At 37.9% G+C, this 25786-nt stretch overlaps 1 protein-coding gene across 1 annotated transcript in view; it reads left to right on the top strand.

The window, feature by feature from the left end:
- PSME4 (proteasome activator subunit 4) overlaps positions 1-25786 on the top strand; it is a 64110-nt gene that overhangs the window by 14288 nt on the left and 24036 nt on the right. The window contains exons 6-21 of the mRNA XM_042839756.1: positions 144-207; positions 4152-4226; positions 6024-6146; positions 6613-6705; positions 7451-7716; positions 9329-9515; positions 10169-10258; positions 11441-11505; positions 11612-11762; positions 13249-13347; positions 13836-13905; positions 14341-14408; positions 14936-15151; positions 16049-16206; positions 17894-17989; positions 25620-25675. Of these exons, the coding sequence (XP_042695690.1) occupies positions 144-207; positions 4152-4226; positions 6024-6146; positions 6613-6705; positions 7451-7716; positions 9329-9515; positions 10169-10258; positions 11441-11505; positions 11612-11762; positions 13249-13347; positions 13836-13905; positions 14341-14408; positions 14936-15151; positions 16049-16206; positions 17894-17989; positions 25620-25675 (1877 nt within the window). The remainder of the gene's footprint in view (positions 1-143; positions 208-4151; positions 4227-6023; positions 6147-6612; positions 6706-7450; positions 7717-9328; positions 9516-10168; positions 10259-11440; positions 11506-11611; positions 11763-13248; positions 13348-13835; positions 13906-14340; positions 14409-14935; positions 15152-16048; positions 16207-17893; positions 17990-25619; positions 25676-25786) is intronic.

Raw genomic sequence — 25786 nt, 5'->3', positions numbered from 1 at the left:
GTTGATTGCATATATATATATTTTTTTGTATGAGTTAGAAGGGCAGGTGAGTTTCTGAGACCACCTGGCAAAATGAGAAATAAATGTCAAGTAGTGGAGGGGTTGCTTTCACAACATAAAAGTTACTTTATGTTCTCTTGCAGGCTTTGGTTTTCTGAATTTATAGGCCTTTGGGTTTCTGTTCAAAATCTTCCCCAGTGGGAAGGGGTAAGTATTGATTATTCATCTTCACTAGAAGAGATCCATTTAAAAATTCCTACTCTATGTTATGAAGTTGAACAATGATCTATTTAATGGGTATTTTTTCTTTCTACTATTATGAGAAGACAATGGTGCTAATGTCATGACTGTTAGCAAGAAGTTATTGGCTGAATAAAGGAGATGGCACTTTGTGCACAGTGAGCATTGTTTAATCACCATCTCAGGCAGCTTCCCTTTACCATGGGAATTTTTTTGAACTGCCTGCTAACATTTACAATGATGAAAAGAGCTACTGTGATTTCTATAACTTAGATTCTGTGAAATTGCATCTTTATTCCTTGTGACATTCTTCACATCTCTAATTTTGAATAGTAATGGGGTATCTTTCCATTAGAGCTCGTGTTCAGTCACTCTGTTTTATTTTTTTCCCTGCCTTTTAGCAGTACACTTGTACTGCTGTCCTCAGTGTAAGTGGGTGTATATCTAACACAGAATGTTTTCCATGCCTTCTAAGTTCAACTTTACTACCTCTAAAACAGGTACACTTATTTTGAAGTGCAAAGGAATTTAAATGTAACTTCTGATTTGCAACCCTGCCTTGAATTTGTGTTGAAGTCTTTCGGACATCGGTTTTAGTGTGCTTCCCTGCTTGTTCTTGTCTCTATTACTGCATTAATTTCCTGTAGGTACATTGGTGGCAGTGTTCCATTTCTGCACTGCACTGATCACATTTTCATATAATTCCCATACTACCTGTGCGACAAGGCTGCTCTCAAAAGAAGTGCCCTAAGTACTGCTGGAAGCCTGGCTTTCATGCAAAGATGTTTTTGTTTTGAAAATGGAAAGTCAGTCTTCACATCCAGGATGACGCTCTAAAATTGTTCTAATTGCACTACCATTGTTACGTGCTTCCATGTTTAGAGTCTGTTTTGATCTTCAATTATCTGTCTTCAAAGCAATCTCACAGAGGTTAGTTTCTTCTACTTTGCGGTGACTGCAATAAGTTGTTGTCATCTTTATTTTAGACACAATAAAGAGCTTTGCTCACCTTGGCCAAGAATACCATCAGGCTATATCTTACAAGTAAAATCATCTGCCTGCCTTTTCATACACATCTCATGATCAGATATGAACTTAAGAAGTGAGAAGAAAAATATTCTCTAGACAACACCCCAGGCAGCCTTAGTGCTGTTGGTGTCTGCTGATCTGTGCCTTGGCTTTACTGCAGTGAAATTTGGCAAATGACCAATGTGCCAATTGTATGTGAACATAAGCTCATTGACCATCTGGCTTCTTTCGCTAATCTCCTGCCTATGTATACAGGGAAGACTTCTCAGTGTCATTGCAGAAAGCTAATTCCCAAAATACCGTGTAATATAACCTTTGTAGCCCATTCTCTCTCTGGAAGTTTTTGTGTCAGAAGGCTCCTGTACAGGTCATCCTAGTTTCAGTTTGGTTTCCTCACAGTTAGGGGAAGGCAGTCTTTGTTCAAACAAATGGCAATTTTCCAGATTTGAACAAGTTTCATTTATAATTGTCTATAGACATTCCTGCATCTTCCTGATGGTTATCCAGAAAAGTGCAATTTTGTCTCGTCTTTCTGCCAGAAAGATGACAGCCTGTACTTTTAGAACCATTATTTGGCTTGTTTCTGTCAACTAGTTTAAGAAAAGAAACATCAACACACTTTCATAAGTAAGCAGCTGTCTGTGGTATTTTTCTGTCTTCAGCTGACTTTTGACAGTTTGCTCAGAAAGCGCAACATTTTATTTCTTTTTTTCCCCAAAGATCTTACTTCATGTTTCCTTTTCTGTCTTGTTCACCTTCTAAGGACAGGATCTCTCTTTTCATAAGCTTGGATGTAGATCAGTGTATACGTGTGTTCTGACTGTACAATCCAATTTAAACCTCTGTCTGCTGCATGCTTTTTCTCAGCTTGCTTTGGCAGGAGTTGGATGTGCTGTTTGAAGGGAAGCTTCAGAAAGAGTTGCCTTTGAGGTGCAAGGGAAAGGTTGTTCTTTTTTTTTTTCTTTTTCTCAGTGAGTATTGTTTTGTATCAAACAAATGTAATCCATTTAAGAAATTGTGAGGTTTGTCTCGCTGTTGTGGTGGTTACAACTGTCTTGAATTGAATTTGTCCTTCAGGCTTGGAAGGTGAACTGTACTTCTGTGAATCTCTGAATTGGGCAGGATTATTCAAGGCCTTTGCTTTTGACTGCACTATAGCTTCAAAATACTGGTAGAAACATCAAAGTCTTGGATACCTGACAAGTATTTCCTTACTTGAATAAACTCATAAAAGGTGTGATGGTTGGTTGATCTTTCTCATGGTCAGGATGTAGGAGTTAGACACACACTCTCCCTCTCTTTGTGTAGTCCTTTTAAGTCCCTGTTCAGAGGACACTTTTCAGTTCTGTTTTGGACTCAAGAGACAGTCGTGACACATGCAGTAGGCTATCTTCAGAGATAGTCACATACTGCTATCTAGTCTGCAGGCTGATGCCTGGGACTTCTACAAGCCACAGAGATGTATAAACTGAAGCTTAAAACATGCCAGCCATCAGCCACAGGCAAGTGCATTTTAAGTAGGATGGGTCCTGTAGAAGCTAAATAGTCCTTTGAGATATGCTGGTTGAGTTCTCCTTTGTGTCTGTATATAGGCTAGTATCCCCTTTGAGCTCACCAAATAATTTCACTAGTGAGGAAGCACCATTAGATGAACTTGCTTGTTTCATTAATGTAATTCATTAGATGAATTGCTTGTTGTGGTGCTCCAGCTCTGAGTACTAATGAGTGGCATGGTGTATTACTTACAATCAGGATTGCAAAGAACCTGGCTAATGCACGGGCAACCAAAGTGGGTTGCACATGGCCCTTTTCCTTGTTGGAAAGTAGTAGGCTTTTGGATACCTGTGATTTTTCTTTCCAAGCCTCCATATTTTTTAGAGCCTGTCTTTCTCATCCTTGCATATAGGAGGACTACTAATTTGTATGTTGTCTTCAGAATGTTCATTAGGACACTTTCCATCAACTGATGCAGCTGATCATCTGGACAAAGGCTGTGAAAGTAGAGAACAAGTTTCTGTTAGAGAAGTTGGTGAAAACCCCAAGCCAGAGCCTATTCTATTTAAAAGAAAAAAATATATATCTTTTTTTCTTTCTTCCTTTGCTTAAGCTGTATTATGATGGGTTCACTGAGAAATCTGTCTTATAGCTATCACATGCAGTCTGTTTCAAACCTTAGCTACAAAGATGAATAGTCTCCTACACCCAACTGATCGTTTTTTGTTGTTGTTTTTTTAAAGTGACATTGCTTGAAAGACCCTGAGCCTTAGTAAAAATGAGGTTCACAAGTCATCTGCTCTGTGGAAGCTACTCCAAAGGGAAAAAAATTCCAAGCAAAAGCTAAAGTCTTTGCAAAACATATGACATACAAATTAATTTTTTTTGGTCTGTTGTTCATCTGTTGTCATTCGGAGTTGCTGTAGAACAGTAAATAGTTAAGAAGATCTAAAATGCTGGCGAATGCATTCTGTCTTTCATGTTAACGTGGAGAGCAGAACACAGAAAAAGGGAAGGGTGTGAGTATATCTTCCAGAAATACTATATCTCAACTAAATAGTAATAATAGAAAAATTTCAAGACATAGAAATGTAAATTTTGACAGGCTGTGTCTCCCGGAACTTAGATCACAATTAGTACTTCTTCCCTGCTTTGCAGGAGCTCAGAAGAATGGGTTGACCTCCTGCAGGTTGGATTCCCACAGGTGCATTGTGAAATACGGTTGTGGTGGGTCCTAACAGACTGAAATCTCCCTTTGCAGATGTTATAGTGCTATGGGTAGCTTTTATTTTATGGGTAGCTTTTATCTGCACCTGTAGATTGAAGAGTTTTGTTCATCGTTTATAATTTATTCTAATAAATGCTTCCTTCTTCTGCTCTTGTTTCAGCATCTGGTAAATCTTTTTGCTCGCTTGGCCACTGACAACATAGGGTACATTGACTGGGATCCTTATGTACCGAAGGTAATACTTTTCGTTTATGAAATTACGTTGTTTACTTTCAGTGTTAACATTCAAAGGATGATGCATGTTCCCTTTGTGGGTCTTATACTGCAGAGCCCCAGCTTTTTCAGTTAGATACATTCATTTGAAGACCTGATTTGAGCTATCCTTTTGTAAGAAAAACCTCTGGAAGTTGGTACTGCTATCACCTGACTTAAAGCCCAACCAAAGCAACAAAATACCTTTCCATATAGAAGTGCTGTCTGAATATATACAATTAATCCCCTTTGGAAGTAAATGCTAATGACATTCGTTTGATATGTACCACTTTCCAGTCTTTCACCACACGGATTTTTAAAGATGTTCATAGTAGTTATATTGTTTAAAAAAATAGTAATTAAGACCCTCTTGTTGAAGAGAAAATTGTACAATTTTAATGTGTTTGTGATATAAACATTTCTGAAATTGAAGGCTGTTTCCATGCAAGGTGTTCCTAATACAGATTAAAAACAGTAATTTATATTTTATCTCAAAGAGTAAAAGCAGAAAATGAGACATAAGTACAACCGAGCCATTATTCTTCACTTGGTACCAGTGGTATTAATTAGTGTTTTTACTAACTTGTGTTATGCTAAAAAATATCAAAGGCTTTTAACTAGAGGTCTGCCCCACTATTTTGTGCTATGGTATTTGTAACAGACCTTGTGATAATAGGAGAAAGAAACACAAAATAATGGCATGTCTCAAGGTGTTAATGTGTTATATGCTTTGCTGATGAGACGTTTAAATGGAATATTTAAAAATAATAATCAAGATCTCCAGCACAGTACTGGTATTTACATGATGTCATTTTACATCTTAACTTCTTTGGAAGAGTAAGATTTAGCTTTTTTCTCCCAAATAACGTGGGTGGGTTTTGACTGGTTGCTAAAATCCTTCCTGACAGAGTTGTGGTTTAGCTGTTCTTTTGAGTTAACTTCAGCTGAAAAGCTAGTGGTTTTTTCTTTTTGTTTTTAAATAAACTGGTAACACTGACATTTTTCAAGTGTCTATTTTTGTGTTTGCACCACAGTACTAAAAAGACGTGCTTGTGTAAGGTCTGGCTTTACTTCTCACTGCTGCTCTTTAGCATCTGCATTGCTGTTGTGGCCCCATTTGTAACAGAACATTTTGGAATTTGGTTTAATTCCCTGTTGTTATTTGTTACATTTAAATATCTTAACTGTTTATTATTTTTTGTGCATCTGTTGCAAACAAGGAAAGGTCCATGACTTTCTATGTTAGCGTTCTGTAGGAAGTGTTACAAATCCAGGTTAACTGATCCTTTTTGTGGGGGTTGTTGTGGGGAAATGAGAGTTACGAAACAAAATGAAGAGAGATGCATGTGTTTTACTTCTTTTGCATGAAATGTAATGGAAATGGTTGGAAAACTGTTCATTCTCTCCTACGTGTGCCACCCCTTCAGCAGTGTGTGAGGAGAATATGTATTGTCTGAAGTGATTTCAGGCTATACATATTTCATTTCATTTTTCTCATGCTGCTAACTTGAAATCTAGACTTCTGAATTTTTCAAGGAGTTAAAGTATTACAGCTTTCTTGTGAAAATACTTTTTCTGTCCTCACCTCACACTTGCCATTTGAAACTAGCTGCTCCTAAAAGTGTGGTTACTTTGCCCAGAAAATATTTGTTCCAAGCAAACAGAGCTTCACAGGAGTGTTTTGCCATGGTAGCTTTCTGCGCCGTTCCTATTTCATGGCTGACTTACAGCATGCAACCTTTTTTTCTTCTGTTTCTTTCTTTCTTTTTTTTCAATACAGATTTTTACCAGAATTTTGAGGAGTTTAAATCTTCCGGTGGGAAGTAATCAAGTTGTGGTTCCAAGATTCTTAACAAACGCTTATGATGTAGGACATGCAGTAATGTGGATCACAGCCATGATGGTTAGTAACTTTTTCATGAATTATAACAAAAACTTTTAACACAAAGCTTTAAACAAGCAAGCATATGAAATAATGTTCTGTTCAGCTCACAGCAAAAGCGTTTTTTAGGCTAACTTTTGCCCAAGGATTGTTTAAAGGTAGATTGTTTCACTGTCTGCTTGGAATGCAGTTCCAAGGTTTATTTCATAGCTGCTGTCTGTGGCATTCTGGAAGAGCTAGCTATGAAGGCCACTGTGAATGCATGCCTAAGACCTCCCTACCTATTAAATCATTCATTTTTAGAGTGAACCTCATCAGATCAGCTGGATCTTGCTGGTTAATGCTGAGTTGAGGGTTGCGTATTTCATTCTGATGTTTGAAATATGGCTGTGGTAAATGAGTACTCTCTTTTTCTTGAACTATTGTGTGTTATCTTTTCATTTTAACTTAGCCTGCGTAATAAAATTCTGTGCTTTGTTTTTCACAGGGTGGACCAAGTAAACTAGTACAGAAGCACTTGTCTGGGTTGTTCAATAGCATTGCTTCTTTTTACCATCCTTCAAATAATGGACGTTGGCTGGTGAGTTTTTGCATGTCAGAACAATAACTTTGGTGTAAGCAAAGCAGAACTGTTGAATCAAACGTGTTTGATGCATTATGTGCTCTAGTAGCCAGCTTGTCTGTTGGTCGTATCGTATTTTGAGGATTTAGTTTTCAGTTTGTCAATACTGTGATTCAAGTTATACTTTTATTCTCAAGCCAGGAGCACATTATACCCTTTCATGTTGCTGACTTACCATTTCTAAGCTAGCAAAACCTGGTTTTGTTTCACCGAAACAAAAACGCATTTTTAATGCATATCTAATCTGGCAAAGCTTGACTTTTTTTGTGGTGTAGATGGTTTAGTCTTCTGCTAGAATACTTAAGAATACCCTTGTGATAGCTGATAAAAGTACAGGTTAAAATGACAGAACTGGTCTAAGTTGTGTCAGAAGAGCTGACTTGTTCTAGCATAGGATGTTACTTGAGTGTGACTCTGCAGAGAATGCTCTCATGTGTCCTAATTAGTGGTAAGTAATCTTGGTTATTGACTGCATACCTTGAATGAGTTTCTCATAAAAAAAAAAAAACATTCTTTGCAGGTTATTTGTTAGTATTTTGGGAACTGAAATTTAATGATGCGAGGAGCCTTGCATTTTAGAGCTCTTCTGAATTTTCCTCTGTTGTAGCCATATAGCTTTGAAATACTTGCTGTGTTGGTCAGTTAGCACCTCAGTTTCTTATACTGCAGGGTGACTAACTAGCATTTCTCACGTATTTAACAGAACAAACTGATGAAACTACTTCAGAGGTTGCCCAGCAGTGTTGTCAGAAGGCTGCATCGTGAGCGCTACAAGAAGCCGACTTGGTTAACTCCTGTGCCTGATAGTCATAAACTTACTGATCAGGATGTTACAGACTTTGTAGAATGCATTATTCAGCCTGTTCTTCTGGCTATGTTTAGTAAAACTGGAAGCCTGGAGGCTGCCCAAGCCCTGCAGAACCTTGCACTGATGCGTCCTGAGTTAGTAATTCCACCCGTACTTGAGAAGTAAGTATGAACTGTGTCAGCCTCCCTGTTCCCTTTCCAGCAGGTAAATACTCAAAAGCACTTACTGGATGACATGCGGTCTCCTTGCTGCAATGAATGCTTCCAGTGAGAGGTGTTGCTAAATTAAGCTTAATGAGCACTACTGAGCAGTCAGCTGAGGGGAGGACGTGATTTTTTCTGGGTTTATTTTTTTAAACATCTGGTTAATGGAAGATTTCTGGGAGCTGTCCATAGTTTGTGTCATGTAGGGCAGTCCCTCAGATTGTCTGCATTTCTGTTATCATTTTCTGAGAGATGGGGGTGAGTCAGCTTAAAAGGCAACTTTATAGTGTCTATTTACCAGCCGTGTTGTGCTGCCTTGTCAGCTTTGTCTTAGAGCCAAATATGAGTGGTGATACTGCATGTTTGTGTAATGCTTCTGTTTTGTGTCAGGATGTGTGTGTTACGGATTGTTTAAAATTAGTGTCATTGCTTTTGACTTGGTAAGCAAATCACAGAAGTATGTGTCCGTATAAAGTAGTTGGTTTGTATGACTACTAATGCCTCGATGCCTGAAATTCCAAAGAACTAACTCCTTCCTGTCTTCAGTGGAAGCTTGCTTTCTAGGCTCTTGCCCTTGTTTCCCCATGCAGTCCTTCATACTTTACCAGCTTGTGTTATAAAACCAGTGGAGAAATGAATTTGTATCGAAAAGAGCCATTCCTGAGTTCCATACCATACTGACTCAACTGTTTATGAAGTCTTGATTAATCTGCCGTTATATGAAAATATTTCAAGCATAACATTTCTAACAGGCACAGCAGTGAACATCAGTATTGGGTCTGACTACTGCTTCTATTTTGAGAGCAGACTGAACGTCTGCTCTGTAGATAGAGCTATCCCTGATAAGTTTGCCTTGGCTGCAATTGTGAATTCATTTTGTTGAGAAGATGTAGATTCTTTATGCTTTAGGTGATGAAGGGCAAGGGTAGCACTATGACTCCTGTTTGAATGGTAGGTTATTGACAACTGTACAAAGTGCTACACAGTTTGCTGAGAAGTACCTACCATAAAAATAAATAAATAAACTTAGAAATGCTGGTAACTTAACAGATTTTAAATTAAAATTGTAAATGCATTTCAATTTCTCTGTTCATAGGCAGTTGAGGCAAATTTTCTTGCACGCTACACAAACCTTACACTTTAATGTACACAGCTTCCATCAGCTTATGTAGTGCTGCTGGCAGTAGAATGGTGAGAGTTCTGTAGTTAAGGACCACCTCCTCATTGCTAAACCACCTGCAGGAATTTGTCCTTAACACCCTAAAACAAGAAGAATGTAATAGCATTGAATCTAGGGCTACACAAAGTTACTAATTTCCATGCAGCAACTGCTAACAAATTACCTGATCCTGAAATTTTGAAAGAAACAGCTGTTAATATACAAATGTTAAGTCCATTGGGGAAAGATTACCAAAAGGACATTCTGAACTGTTGATTTCCTTAATCTTTTCTTGCAGAAGCTGTGTACCTTTTTGTAAAACAAACAAACAAAAGGACAAGACAAATTGTTCTTTTATTTTCTGTGATAAAACAATGATTTTCCTAATATGATTGCTCCTGCACCCTACAGGACATATCCTGCACTTGAGACACTGACAGAACCTCATCAGCTCACGGCTACTTTAAGCTGTGTAATCGGAGTAGCTCGTAGTCTGGTATCTGGTGGGAAGTGGTTTCCTGAAGGTCCAACACACATGCTACCTCTACTGATGAGAGCTTTGCCTGGAGTGGATCCAAATGACTTCAGCAAGTGCATGGTGAGTGTATCAACCTTACCTCTTCTTTGAATGTACTTAGCTAATTGCCTCGGTCTGAAAGCTTTTGTTACATTGGTATGAATGCAAGGAAAACTTGTATTTCCAGAAATTCTTTGCATGATTTTGTTCCTGGCACAACACTGCTTGCAAAGACGTGATAATAAAGCTTCTAACTTAAGATAATGCCTTTGGCTTGTTGGACTGCCACGTGAATCTTTGACACCAGACTGTGATAAGCATTGTTCTGATTTTTTGGGCGGCTCTAAAAATAGGTGTTCCAAATTTGGTAGCCAATACAGAGAACCTTTTATTTATTGCTAGGTTTCATTAAGTCAAGTCCCAGAAGCCCATGTCGCGAGGGCTTCATTTTCCTTGACTACTCAAAAAATTTTAACATCAGCCTTTTTAGCTTCAAAATCCAACAGAAAAGTGTTATTTTACCAGAAAATAGTTTTCTTTATGTAGTTACAACTTTGGTTAGTTTTTCAACCCAAAATCAGGAATAATTAGGTGGTGTTTTGGACTGAAAGAATTGATCTGTAGAATTTTCTTTTTATGTAATGATTTGTTTTAGCTGCCATACTTTAATTGGGAAAGCTTTTTAATGTGTAGAATACAGCATTTATTAAAGAGCTGTTTGCAACTCTCAACAGATTACATTCCAGTTTATTGCAACATTTTCTACTTTGGTGCCTTTAGTAGATTGTTCGTCTGTGTTGCAAGAAAGGGATGATCTCTCAGAGGTAAGAGCACTGTGCAGTTGTAAAAATGAAACCATAACTTACAGACTTCAGCATAATTTCTAGTCTAATTGTGTTCAGAAGTGTAGTGTGTTTGCTGCAGTCTTTTTATGGGTGTGAGCTACGTTAAACAAAAAATGTTCTGCACAAACTTTATTTTTTTGTTGCATTTGCTTCTAGTCAGCGTGGTGGAGCTGATAGCAGAGTTGTTTTAAGATACACACTTACCTTTAACATGCCTTTAAGGGCTGTTTCCCTGCAATGGGAAACTATTGCAAAATACTTGTACTCTTGAAGTGTTCCTGTATTTAGGTTTCTCTTTTCTGATTAGGATGTTATTGCTGTCTCTTCAGATCTTTCCTAATCTCCTCTGTTGAAGAGATAACATCATTAGACAGGGAGCACCTTTTCTTTTTTAACTTTGCTGCCTCTCCTTTATTAGCCTTGGTCTCCCTGCCAGTTTTCCAGGAGTGTTTTTAATGCTTTGTCCTTTTTCTTCTGCACATAACAAAAAAATAAGGAGGGAATGGGAAATAATTTTTGTATTCTATTCTTTCTATTCTGATTTTCACTAGATTTTTGATTCCACTTTTGATAGAAATAATTTGTGTCCAGCATGTTCTGAATGTGGCAGCACCAGTATCCACTGTCATGGTTGGAACTGCCACATGGAAAATTTGGTCTACTGTTTAGGAGACTTCATGTAGCACGGAGAGCAGCTAATAGCTACAGGTTTTGAATGGCCAGAGTGCTACTGGAATGTTAATTTCCTTGCCCTGAGGCTGCAGCACTCCAGAGCTGACAGTGGAGTTTGTATGATGAATGTGTAATGCAGATACGGCAGCAAAGACCACGGCCACAGTTGGCACTCACTGACAGGCTGCTAGAAAGGAAGATCAGTAGTAAAGGCTGAAGGTTGTATCCATAGAGATGAACCCCTTTTCACCTTGAGAGGCTATTCTGGCCAAATATCAAGGCCAGAATGCTCGATTGAGCAGTGCAAAGTATATGTAGTAATTGTTTTCATGTACTCAAAGCTATCCAAACTCTGTTTGGTGGGTGATGTAGTCTGTGTCACATAAAATTTGAATGTGCTTTTGAAGCAGTTGATAAAGGGTATCTTTATATTATGTTTTCCTAAGAAAAGCCAACCTTCTGTGTTCTTTTGGCATTGGAAAATTGTAGGTGGAAAGAGAGCTGTGCTCTGCAACAGCAGAATTTGAAGATTTTGTGCTACAGTTTATGGATAGGTAAGTATGCTAAAGATAGGTGAAAGCCTGGCATGAAGAACTTAATACAAATTCCCAGTTCCAATTAACTAAAATTGTACTTACTGAACTTACTGCATTTCTTTAGGTGTTTTGGACTTATAGAGAGCAGCACGCTGGAACAGACCCGAGAAGAGACTGAAACAGAGAAAATGACTCATCTAGAGAGTCTAGTTGAATTAGGTCTGTCTTCTACCTTCAGTACAATCCTTACTCAGTGTTCGAAAGATATATTTAAGGTATGTAAAACATGGCACTTTGAGTCTTAATTTTCTGTTGTGAATTGCTAGTGAGTTCAGATTCTTCCTGTGTTATCCTGTTAGGATCTCATGCATTTTAGCCAAGGGGTTAGGAGAATTTGGGACTTCACATGAATTTGCCTTGTGATTTTATATGCATCAGTACAGAGTTCTGAGCATCAGGAGGTGGTCTTTTTGTAGCTAGTGATAATTGCTAGAGTTCTTTCTTACAGCTTTATCACTTTGTTGTTTTAGGCAGGGATTTCCAAGTCTTTGGATGTTAATGCTGACTTACCCAGTTCCTGCTTTCCTCTTTTCTCCGATCTCCCTCGTCTTCCACTGAGCAGAAGAAGCAGTTCAGGGAGCCATGTGGCTAATGAGATCAGAAAAACAATTTGTATTAAAATCTCTCAGGGCTGGTGTGGGGAATCCATAGTGTTACACAGGTGGATTCTTTCCTTGTTGTTTGGGGGTAACACACTTTATTCTGTGTATATTTAGTAAATATTTTGAGATGCTGATGGTACATTTTGAGTCATTGCTTTGGATACATAGGTATCATTTTGGTTGGAATCTTGCAAATGCAGATTCTTCCTTTTTCCTTACTGCGTGTGATTATTTTAGTAGTGAACAACCTACATATATGCTAACTACTGAAATAGTCAATTCCTTATTTATTTGTTAGATAAGGGATGCCTTGGCTTTATTTCACTTTTGCATGAGAAATAGCAGTTTTCATGTAGGCAGATTGCATCTTATCCAGGGAAAGCTGCTTTCCTTTATAGGTTCTCAGAAGCATCCCCAAGCTTTGATCAGTCAGCTCAGTGTATCTCACCTCCTTTTTTCCCAAGGTGAACATTTTAGATGCCTTTCCATCCTAAAGCTGGGTGTCCCTTTGTGTCATCAATTACAGCACTGTGTGTTTTTAAACTTGGGGAGGACCCAGGGGAAAGAATTCGAACCTTCCCATAACTGGATGGACTTTAGTGACAGTGGATCATGTCATGTTATTTTTCATGAGTATAGTAAATACAAAGGTGGGAAAAGCCATGGAAGTCAGCAAACTAGGAAACTACTTTGATTAACCTTCTTATCATTGCTGCTTTTGTAGCAGCATTGTAGGTCAAGGCAGTAAGTATGCAGATAGGCATAGGTGCACGTAAACGGAGTCAAATGTACTGATACCATTTAAGATTCTTTTTTCCTGAGCAGTTAATTCACACACAGCTTTCTATCCTTTCTATTCTCTAGTGTAATTAAATTGAGTGGTTAAGTTTTACTCAGCTCCAGGCATTGTACAGAACTGATTTGTCTTCTCTGTTCTGATTTCTAATGTGAATCATGTATGCTATCATATATTTAAAAAAACCTGTTATATACAGATGCTGCCTTCTATGTTTCTAAGATGAAATTTCTAACATTTCTAAGATGCTTGTTAAAAAAAGCACGTGAAGAGCTGACCTCTGTCCTTTTCTGTTAATTTTAGGTTGCCTTGGAGAAGGTTTTCAACTTTGCCATTTCAAATATATTTGAGACAAGAGTTGCAGGTCGAATGGTTGCAGATATGTGTCGAGCTGCAGTAAAAGTGAGAGAGGATGCTCTTATTTCACTCTTATTTCACTTATTTCTAGTTTTAGTTTAAAAAAAAAAAAAAAAAAAAAAGAAAACCAAGAAGTCCATACTGCTTTGTTACGTGAAATCTTTTCTATCTTAAAAATACAGGAGGCTCTTAATATCTTAAAATTAAAAGGTTGTATTTAGCAGTATTTTCTTAATTGCTTTTAATGAGTGTTTAAAAATCATAGAATCATAGAATTGCTTGGGTTGGAAGGGACCTCAAGGACTATCAAATTCCAACCCCCCTGCCACACCTGGGCCACCACCATCCAGATCTGGTACTGGACCAGGCTGCCTGAAGTCGTATGGACTCTAGATTGAATTGTTGTTAATTTGAGAATAGCCTGTGTTTCTTAGTGACAGTATTAGAAGGTTTGTGTCAGTGTCAACACTGAATTTGTGATGCATCTTTTTAAAAAAACTATTTGTAATGGCTATTGATAATGCTGTTTCCAGTGCCGTCCAGAGGAATCCTTGAAACTGTTTGTACCACATTGCTGCAATGTTATAACTCACCTCACAGTCAGTAAGTTTTTAATATTTTTAATATTACACTTGCTTTGCTGTGGATTGACTTTCGTTAAGCATGAAAATAATATTTAGAATTTCCATGGCTATTCATCATTTCGTCTCAATAATGGAAAATTATTTCTGTTCATTATTTCTTAGGGAAAAAAAACAAGTGCTTGAGTAATTTCTTGGCAGAAATCTCTGCAGTGAAAAGAGCACATTTATTTATTTAACGTTTGGAGACTTCGAATTGTTAAGTGATTTCCTCAAAGTATTCAAGATCTTAAATAAGTAAATTTCGGTTGAATAGGGGTGAAATATTAGTTGGAAGTTAGCCATAGAGGGCTTGTGAGTAAATTTTTGGAGCACAGGCATCTGTTCTGTAATTTCACTGGCTTGCACAACCTGCCTGCAGCGTGGTTACAGCAGTGCTGTTCGTTTGTTCCTCTAGATGATGACGTGTTACGTGATGAAGAGCTAGATAAGGAGCTACTTTGGAATCTTCAGCTTTTGTCAGAGGTAGTGTAAAGAATACTCTCACTGAGCATGTATGCAGTTGAACCTTATTTGATGCCTCTGAAAGAGCAACAAAACTGAATACTGATGTTAAACGTAAATGTTTTATGAATGACATTGCATAACTTCTCTAAATGGGGTGTAGATGTCATTTGAAGGAAATAACTATGGGGGCTGTACATGGAATAATATTAAAGCACTTATTACAAACAGTTATCAAGGAGTAGAGAAAGGGGGTTCAATTTAGGGAAAAGTGTATTGTGGCGAAGGTAAATGTCTTAAAGTGCATCTCAATACGTATAAACAATGCTAGAAAACTTTGAACAAGATCAGGGGGATCTTGTTCTTGTATGTTACTTTTTCAACAGTAGAAGTGTTAGTTTGTGTGCTAGTTGTGTATTAAATCCAAATTTTGTGCGATGTGCTGAATGAAATGTGGTGCAGGATCAGTTGAGTGTGTAATCATCTCTTTAGTCCTCCAGAATATCATCTGCTATATTTACTTTTCTAACGTTTGTCTTTCCTGTTAGATCACTCGAGTGGATGGAAAGAAGTTGCTGCCATACAGGGAGCAGCTTGGGAAGATTCTGCAGCGAACCCTACATTTAACCTGTAAGCAGGGTTACATTCTGTCTTGTAACCTACTGCATCATCTTCTTCGTTCTGCTACACTTATCTACCCCACAGAGTACTGCAGTGTGCCAGGTGGCTTTGACAAGCCTCTTTCTGAATACTTTCCTATCAAGGCAAGGATTTTCATTTATTTAGGATTAGAGGATTTGACTTTCTTTTTAAAAAACAATCATACACAATATTAATTGTTTTAATTTGGAGATTTCTGAACGTAGGTAGCAGCAATGGAAAGTGTAATTGAAAGATGCTTTAAGCTTTTAAATGTGTAGAGCAAATATCAAGCTTCTTAAAATTATTGTTAGCAAAAAGTGAATACTGACTTGTTTTGAGTAATTATATAGCATGACATGTTTTATGATGTGTGTGTGTTTTACAATGATTGCATGACTACAATAAGGTAAAGCAAAAGCTGTCTGCTCGTGTTTCTTAATCTTTAATTATATGATGCCTTCAGTTGAGACCTAGCTATCTTGAAATGCAGTGTTAAGGTTGCAAGAGAGTTTTGCTGTTCACTTATATATCCAGTCAGGGAAAGCATTACAGCACTGGAACAAACTTAATCTTTTACCTGCTATATAGCCTTTTCTTTTTCCTTTTCACATTACTTGATAAATGTTATCATTAGATACAGCAAGTAATGTTGGAGACATGCAAAAAAGGAGTGTAAATAAATCACTGCAAAACTGTTGCCAAAAAGGAGATATGGTATTTTTTCAGAATTTGCTATAATGTTTTTGAATTTGAATCTGGCCAAAGAAACAAGAAAGTTATACTTCAGTTACACCTTAACAGTCCTTTGCCTTTTAGTCCTTCCAGATATGTGTTATGTTCCATGTGTATGCAGACAGTATATTAGGTTTGGGATTACTATGTTGTTTTTTCCTGAAGTTCTCTGAATATAGCAAGTTCTTTGCAGTAATGTTAAGTGGTTTTCTAAAGGTTTGGTTTTTTTTTTTTTTAAGATTTGTATCATTTGTTTGATTAATATGAGATGTCTTTATTTAATATAGGACTGGGGTAAACCAGGTGACCTGTGGAACTTGGACATCCAGTGGCACGTTCCTTCATCTGAAGAAATAAACTTTGCTTTTTATTTGTTGGACACTTTTCTTCAACCTGAGCTCACCAAACTAGAGCACTATGCAACTGGAAAACTAGAAATGTCCAGGTCAGTGGTAATACCTGATACAGAGGGAATGCCTTTAGCCACTCATGTCTTCAAGTGATTGCTGCCAGCTGTACTAGCACTACAGACCTTAAGGAGCAAAATGCTGCAATGTTACAATGTTTTAGGATATTCCAAGTATCTTTCCCAGGTTTTTAACTTTTCAAAGTGCATAAAGTTGGAAGTGCATTTCATGAAATTGATAACAGATGATAACAGATTATTTTGAACAGAAAAATTAAAAAAATAAAATAAAATGTACAAAAAAAAAAAATAAAATGGACACTTTATATTGTTGTAGAGGAATGGATGTTTTTGATACATACCCTAAATTATGACTCTTAAATTTTAGTCAGCAAGAAAGTTTTTCCTCTGCACTCTCTATTGTTACTTTGGTATAACTGTTTGTCTTTCCTGAGGTATGAAATGGGGTGCAGAACCAATTTGGCTTGCAAATCTTTTTGGTGCTCCCTTTCCTACAGTTGAAAGGATTGAGTGCATAGAGTGGTCCTGCAGAAAGTGGCAGTGTGGTAACTGAGGAGGTAATGGAGTGTCACTGTGCGAGCAGAGGCAAGATTATTATTAGCCAATGTTGTTAAACTTTGTTACTGTGAAGCCATGGCTTTGAAGGATAGTTTCCTAACCACAAGACAGTCATGAGTTGATTACATGCTAAAGCATTTACAAGTTTCAAATAGCTGAAGCTTTTTACAGTCCTCTCAAGAAATCTTTTTCTTGTATTAAATCCTCCTAGCCTTGATATAGCTAAATGTAGGTGTTCATACTTCATCAGCTGTTCATTGTTCAACATGGTATCTCATACAGTACAGTGCTGCCCTACGTGTAGCACAGTGTATCAGGCTCCTAACTGTATGTTTCTGTCCTAGCAGGGTCCCACACTGCTTTATTCCTGAAAAAGGCAATACGTGCTTGACAAATCAGTGCCACCTAATTGCAATTGTAATTTATACTTAGGCTAAAGGAAGAAAGTGTATGTCTCCCATGTAGGTCTTTAGCTTATTTGCATATGTTGTTGTTTTGTTTGTTTTGCTTTCTTCTGTTTCTGTTTGGCACCTTGTATGTAAAGCAGCTCGTTTATAACAGAATTGGGCTTTGAATTGGTCAGGGCTCTGCTGTGCTACCTAAAGAAATAAATGATGATGATCAGGGCCATTTAGCTGAGTGTTTGAATTGCAAATTACAGTGGAATACAAGATAGCGTAGCTGCAGGAATAGAGAATGCATTAAGTGGCTGAGGATGTAATGAGTGTGAATAAACGAGGATGCCAGATGAAACTGCTGGTGCTTTAAACGGCACTGTTTCAATAAGTAGCATTTTTGTTGATTCTTACATCATAAATTTTATATCTCATAAAATTCTTCCCAACAATAGCACTAACAAAACACACTAACTGCAGAACAGACAGCTTTACCCCAAACAATAATTTTTTTTGAGTATTTTGTTTGTCTGTTTTGAAGTTAGTGTGTCTCATTATCCTTAAGTTTCCTCTTGCAGACTTCAAAAGCTCCCCATGAGTGTTGATGGTAAATAATAGAATCTGATTACAGAAAGCAAGCAGTGCTTAAAAAGACTCTGTTATGAAACATCACAAAACATATGGTTTATCTTCTGTATATTCTGAAGTATTTCACAAGACAGTTACAGTAATCAGTTTTTCTTTTTTTTAAGAGATGACGTGCAGCAGTGTCTTGCCATAGTGCATAACTGCTTGATTGGGTCTGGGAATATTCTGCCTCCTCTGAAAGGAGAAAGGATAGCTCACCTGTAAGTAGATTTTATTTATCTATCACAAATGTTTTTAGCATATTATGGTATTACTTCATATTTTTTCAGTATTTTCTTACTGCCATTGACACCCAGCTGCTTCTAGTGACTGTTTTTAACCCATGCCAGTGTGTAAAGGTGCAGAAACTTAAAATATGAGTTGCAGAAGCAATGGAGTGCTTAAAACATGAAATAATGTTAAATCTTTTCCTGTGCAAGACTGTGCAAATGTTTTTAAATGGTAGGTGACAGCATTGCATTGCTGATGCAGTTTTATATGAAGGAAATGGAAGCTGGGTATATATTTGTATGGTTTTTCTCCTCCAAAGGACGCCTGCCATCTCTAATGATCTCCCTGAGCAAACACACATTCTGAACTTAGCTTCTTTCTGGCTGTTTTCTTATCTTAAAGTAGAAGGAAATCCTGTTCAAATGCTCCTACCCTTGTGGAATGTAATAAGAACTCCAGCAAAGATGCCTGAGTGAATTTTCATTTGGGAAGCAACAAGAACAATGCTTGTTGCTTTATAGTAGTTTGGGCTTTGAATAGACTCGTTTCATAGATTGCTGCTTAAGTATTGGCTTGTTTGAGAAACTGTGTTGAAATATGAATACTGAATTTGATCTCACTATTTGTGTATTTATATATCATGTTTTGAAACATGGAGGGTGTGGCTTACAGCAGAGGTCTTTGTTTGGTGGCTGGAAATGCACTTCTGAGATGTTTTGGTTTTTGGCTCAAGTTTTGACTGCTCGAAGTCTAAAAGAACTTTGGCAAGTTTCTGATGTGTTACTTTGGGTGCTGAGCTGCTGTGAGCTCCTTGCAAAAGGGAGAGTTCTCTTTTGAGAGTATCTAAGAGCATGTGTTACGCTGGAGTGCTGTGCAGAGGCCGTTACCATTGGCTATATAAAACAATCAAAGGAATCTAAGTAATCTTTTAGTTAAAGAGACAGTGCAGGGTACTTAGCCTGGTTTAGAATATCTTCTAGAAGAAGGCCACCTGAAGGGCACTGCAGTCATTGGCTGTTTTTGTACCAGTAGTATGATGTGGGACCCATGTCAGCATCACTGCTTGGTTCAGTCAGTCCTTAACTTGGGACCGTGTCTGTGGTTTCATTCTTGGTCTGGGTTGTTTAGGATCATCCTTTGGTATTTTTGGGTGGGAGCTGTGAACTCTTAGTGTACAGGTTAAGACAAACATCTTATAAATGTTTTGAATGGAAGATCTGCTTCATTCTGTTATCTGTGCTTCCTTACTGAATACATACAATTTATACAACAGCATGTATATACAACACAATTTATACAGCAGCAGAAATCAATCTGACTAAGGAAATGGAAATCTTATTTTTCTTAAATCTTAATTTTGACATGTAATAATTTATTCTACTTAATGACTGTAGAGCTTGAGAATCCTTCATTATTTGTACTCTGAACAGGCTTTCTACTTACTGATGAAATAATAGGTTTTGCAGCCACTTACATTTACATTGAGGCTTTTAGAAACCATACTTACAGCAGTGTATCTTTTCAATCACTTTATACAGGGCTATGGATTTTCCCCACTGAAATGGAGTGAATTTTGAGTATCCTTCAGTTCTTTTTATGTGTGATTTGAATAATTTGAATTATCACATATTTATATATATATACATATATATAACAAATATATATATAATATGGGAAATCTGAGGGAAATAGAGTGGATATGTGCACAGATAATTATTTTTTGACTTCTTAAGGTGGATTGAATACTTCAGGAGATCCCATCACTGTTATACAGACTTCCTATCAAATACACGTTAGCTCCCTGTAAGTTTATTCTGTATATTTGGAAGGAGCAGTTATAAAGATCAGTATCGATTAAACATCTTGAGAGGCTGGGTGATCCATCTGGGGCAAATGGTGATGATGATTCTATGATTTTATGCAATTTTGTTCATTTTGAAGGTGCTTCTTACGAAATGTATGTCTCACTTACTGTAAGTAAGTGGGCATCACAGAATGATGCCAAGATGGAATGCGTGCTCTTCAGGGCCTCAGTCTTTTCTCTTCCTTCCCTAGGATATCCCTGGGATATTTGTAGGGAAGAAGACCTCTTCTTATTAAAAAGCAATATTAAACAGGCTGCTTTCTGTGCCATGTGTTCACATTCTGCAAGAAAGATTATAAGCCAACTGTATATAGCAAGTTCAGCAAAAGCACCTCCTTTAGAATAGAGAGGGTTTCATTTTAGTTATGGTTGTTTTATGAGCTCTTGGGATGTTTTTTGTTAAGATAGCAGTTGCACACAGTAGGAGCAGGCTTGGGAATGTACGTGAAGCACTGATTTGAAACCAAAAGATGTTTGTTGTCAGTGGTTAATTCAGTTACACAGAGTGCCTGTTTTAAGTACTGAGTGGGCACAGTAGCTAACACTGGTGCTGGTAATATTCGCTGTCCTCATGTGGCAGTGTAGGAATATTTTAAATGCAAGTGTTGCTTAAATAATAATAAAAAATCAGTAGTCTGTAGCCTCCATTGGTGTGCAGAGTGCTCCCTCTGCCCAGATGCTCTTTTCCTTTAGTGTTTTGTGGTTTGACAAACGTCTATCGCCCAAGTATTTGCAAACCCTGTTCTGGGGGTCTGTTTGCAGCCTTGTGCAGGGGACCATGGGGAAGGCAGTGGCAGGAGTGAAGAGGGAAGGAGAAGAGATATTATTTCAATATGTTTAATTGTTTGTTTGTTTGTAAAGCTAAAACATACTGATACCTTTTGGCCTTCATGGATAGGTATGTTTTGTTAAAGGACATCCAGTTAGTAAGAGGGAAATAAATAGCTGCTATATTACAGCTGTCTCAGCCTTACTATTGCTGGTGTTTGTCAGCAGCTTTCATACATTTTAATTGGTTTAATTTGATAATTAATTTAACTGACTTAGTCATAACAGTGTGTGCGGTATGGAGCAAGATGACTGAAGTGAATGAGGAGTTAATTGGTGCTTTTTTTTTTTTAGTTTAAGTAACACAGAAAGGTAATTACAGAAATTTTATATTGACAGTTTGTCACAGATGCCACAGCGTGGCTGGATGCTCGTTTCCTTACTGGTTGGTGTAATCGACCTGTGGTGTAGCACAGAATTCTCATGAGCGGTTTGATTTGTTTTTTTAAAGGTAAATTTCAATTTGTAGTGTTACATCAATGAGGCAGTCCTCAGGAGGGCTGAGAGGCACTGCTTGGTCACTGTGCTGCTAGAAGCAGTCAGTCTGCCTTCCTGTCCTGAACCTTGAAAAAACAAATTGCAGCCACAAATACAGCAGGCTGCTTCCCACTGACACTGAAGCCATTTCCTGCTGGGAGGTTGTTGTTGCTGTCATCCTTTTGAAGTTGTTTTACAGTAGGAAAGCATCTACTGGAAATGCAGGACCTCTCTAGTAATGTGTGGAGAGAAGCCCAATGCGTTTTCCTGCCATCATACTGTTAACCTGGCATTCTTTTGTTTGATCACAGAGGTTGCATTACAGTTGTTTTCCTAGAAGGATGTTGATTAATGTTCATCTGTTACACTGCTCGCTTCTGGAATGAAAAGTTTTGTGTGGAAAGTCATCTGATCCATTTCTAGAGACTTGCTCCCTGACACTGAGCACCTGAGAGCACTCAATTTCAGAATATTATTGTTCTTTAATATTGCTCCTTGTTAAGAAGAGCCTTTGTCTTGTATCCCTACCAACTTGTGTCGGTTGGGAATGGATTTGCTTCTTGAATAGTTAACATACAAAGCTTTTCTGTTTCTATTTTCTTCATGTTAAAAAGCTTTGTTTTCTTTATTTGCATTGCTTGATAAATGCTAGCTAAATATTTCAAACCTGTTGTTTATCTCCAAGTATGTACGTTGGCTCAAGTCTTTTTGAGTCTCCTGCCAATCTAGGTTAATGTTTTCATACTCATTTATCAGTTTCCCTTTTTTAAAACCTTTTGACTGGGAGTCTCTGAACAGGAAAAGCAGTGGGTTTGGTACTGAATGCACTTGGTGGACCCAAAAGCACTTGGCCTGTGTGTATGTGTGCTCAGGTTGCTATGAAGGGTTAAGAGTGATTGCTTTATTTAGTGAACTTGAGCTTAAATGGTTTGGATTTCATAATGCTCCGGCATTTTCTGAGACCAAGCAGTGGATAGTTTATATGATTTCCCTCTCTCCCCCACATTTTTGCCCAGCTTTGTGAACAAAATTCCCCTGCTTTTTTCTATAATTTATGGAATAATTTACATCTTTCTGAAAATAACCATCAGAGCTTAACTACAAAATACCTCATGCAATTTTAAAAGGCAAAGGGAAGAAAAGAATTGAGGAGGCTGCAAGGAGCAATCCCTTCTGATAGCAGGAGGTTTTGATGCAGCTGGTCAGAGTTGCAGTGAATTAACCTGTCACGGGTGTGGAAAAATGGCATGCACTTTTTTCCATGCTGGCAGAAGCACAGTGTGAAGCTACCTGCTGTGCAGTGTGTAGGCACTCCTAATGCTTCTGTGCAAGTAGTCTACCCTTTTTTCCCTAAGGGTCTGCTGTAACTGACAATAATGTCAATGGTTTTTTTCTGTTGTAATGACTGTAATGGTGTGCAAGTAGAGATTTTTCCAGATGCAAGGAAGATAATGCCTTTAGAGGTTGAAAAATCTTTCACTGATGTTTGGTTGAGTTCCTGTTTGCTTCCCATCCTTGCTGCCTGCGTATTAACCAGGTGATCCTCAGCAGCTGCTTTAGGGATGCAGAAACAGAGTTAGTCAAGGGACTTTATCACCACCTCTTAGGTTCAGCTTGGTTAGTTAGATGGAGCAGGCTGCCCAGGGGGGTGGTGCAGTCACTGTCCCTTGAGGTTTTCAAGAAGAGGGTAGGTGTTGCACTGAGAGACCTGGTTTAGTGGGCATGGTGATGGTGGGTTGGTGGTTGGACTGGATGATCTCAGAGGTCTTTTCCAACCTCAGTGATTGTGGTGCAGTGTGAAATTGGTTCCATGGAGCGATGCTGAAAAGTTTTGTTTCTGAGAAGCTGGATCTTACTGCTGAAGTCTTGCTGAGGAAGATGCCTACAGACACTTGAATGAAATGCTCAGTGAAATGTCTGGAAGCTGTATAAACACTACACATCAGTTGTTCGCAGATGAGGATGCTTCTGGATTTGCACTGTAGCGAATAAGGGAATGAATTCCTCAGAGTTCTGCTTAGCTGGAATGTTTCTTCTAGCCATAGTTGTGGACACTCTTTGCCCTTAAGCTTTCTTGGCAATTTGTGTTGATATGAAATGAAGTGTTGTGTTACTCGTACATTGCATGAAGTATTGCAATGAGAATCTTGCTATGGGTATTGACTGTGTGGTTATGGAAAACACATTGTTTCCTTTTGTTTGTCCCAGGCAAAGCCATAAGCTTTCTCTATTTTTTTTAGTAGTTGAAATGCAGAGTATGGTGGCATGGATCTTTTTAGTTGGCCAACTAGAAAACTTTGTTGCATTTTCAATGAGGAATTTTCACCCTCCTAGCAATCCTGCAGAAACAAATGGCTCTGCGTGTGGAACGATGTCGTGGCTTGTGGGAGCGGTCCCAGGCTGGGTCAGGATTGCAGTGCTCTGTGTTGACTTGCTCCTGGTCTGCTGCTGCTGGCTTCTACCTGGAGGTCACAGAGATCCTGGAGCATTGTTTTGCTTGGTTTTAAATGCTGGATATTTGGCTAGCTGGCAAAGAACTGCTGAAGGACAGCTCAAAAAACTGCAGTCTCTGAAGACCAGCAGAGGGAAACCTGTTAAATCACACTTGAACTTTCCTTGCTGTCTCATGGATAGAAAAGCCAAACGTGAACTTAATTCTTATCAGGGAGAAGTGTTCAAAGGTAAAAATGTATTAAAATGCTTGAGAAAAACATGCTGCTATGAGCTTGAGCTTGTTTACCTATCAGCATATCCAGCATACTGTACAAATAACTACTTACTGTCTCTCTACCTGAGACTGTTAATCTAGCTGTTACGTTTCTTTTAAGAAGTATTTGTGGTGGGAAGGTTCACTTTTTCTTCCACCCCTCCTTCAAGGTATTAATCTTGGGACTGTCACTGTATCTTTCCCACTTTGCAAGACCTGATCTTGGAGCAGTTCCCAACAAACATTTTTCTAAGTGAGTCGTGTAGAGTCGTGTAGACCTGTAAGAGCAGGTTTGAGACCACAGAATCTTTGTAAAAATTTGTTTTATGGCCTAAAGGACTGAATTTAGATTAGATATTTTGGAAACTGTATTAGCAGTTAATTTATTTCTTGAGCACCCAGGATGATGCAGATTCTGGGGGGAGAAAAGCTTCCAAAATGGTTACCTTAGTGGTACTGGAAAATACAGTAAGGAAAAGGAAATGACTTGCCTCTTTATGCCCAAATTGTTCAGAAAAAGATGTTTCGATTTGACTTCTGTTGGTCCAGATACGACCACTGCGAGAGCTAAGAAGTCTGTTTATATAATCTCTGGTTTCAAGGTTTTTCTTGAGATTTGCACCCCTCTATCAAATCAGTATAGTAATTGCAGCAGTCGTGTTTGTAATGAGTTGCTTTTTTTATATAAATATAAATAATTTATAATTACATATATATATTAATAATTACATAATAATTACATATATTAATATAAAACAGGTTTATAATAAACCTGTTTTCTACTTCTGACAGGTAGAATTTATCAGTTGCCTGAAAGCTTCTCTTAGTACCTGGTAGGGAGTGCTCAGATGTAGAACCAGGTGTTTCTGATGTGTTATTTAGCATTTGCAGTAGGAGTAGATTCGCATTGCATCGCTTTGTTTTCTGTGATGGTACTGCTGATGCAATTTTGGTGAAAAATTTCTTTTTTATAGGGATTACTTGCTGATACTGTTGAATATTACAGTGGTACTTTTTACTCCTGACTTTCTTTCCAAAGCACATTAGAATAGTTTGTTGTTAAAAGCCTGAATTTGTTCATAATAATACAGTAGAGGAGGAAAAAGGTAGTTAACATGCCCTACGCTTTCTTTTCTTATTTCATTTGCATTCATTAGCATAATTTGATGTCTGAATTTGTATTTTATGGTGGCTATATATGAAGTAAATAAGGTTCAAAAATATACTTTAAAAAAAGACCAAAATCCTGGAAAAAGTATGGTTGTTTTGTTTATTTTTTTCATAGTTTATGAACTTGAAGTAACAAGTATAGTTCCTGTAGATTATGGGGACCAAAGTCAGAAGAGCTCCATCAACTTAACCTGTCAGGAAAGGATCTTGCTTCAGTCTTTTGCCATTCAGCAGTCAAATTCTTCGGGCCTTCCTATCCTAAGCTGGCTAGCAGCCTTGCTTGTTATGATGACTATGATCATAGATTTGACAGATACTGAGTTGCTGACAAATGAGAAAGCAAGATTGTGGGTTCCGATTATCCTTACAGTGTACTTGTCTCTGATGCAGTCTGACACATTAGTAGAGTTTCCTAATAACTGTTAGAGAACTAGGGTGAACACTTAGTTAACCCAAACCTTTTTGGCACTACCAACATGAAATTTAGCTTGTTAAAATTAATCAAATGTCACTGAAGTTCATGTAGTTGGTGATTTCCATACTGTGTAGTAATATTTGGTTTGTTTTCACACAGGGTACCAAGTCTGGTATCTTTGGAAGAGACGAAACTGTACACGGGTGTTGAATATGGTAAGTAAAAACTAATTCTGCTCAGACAGGCTCATTGTGTTGTTTTCCCATCTCTACCCACCTGTGAAAGCATAGTTTTGATTATTCTCTGTATTAAAGAGCTTTCCTGGG

Source organism: Centrocercus urophasianus, unplaced genomic scaffold (assembly GCF_019232065.1).
Source record: "Centrocercus urophasianus isolate 14NV4802_14NV808 unplaced genomic scaffold, USGS_Curo_1.0 seq_10, whole genome shotgun sequence".
Taxonomy (NCBI): Eukaryota; Metazoa; Chordata; class Aves; order Galliformes; family Phasianidae; genus Centrocercus; species Centrocercus urophasianus.
The sequence above is the reverse complement of the archived record's forward strand: the minus strand, read 5'-3'. Positions and strand labels throughout refer to the sequence as shown.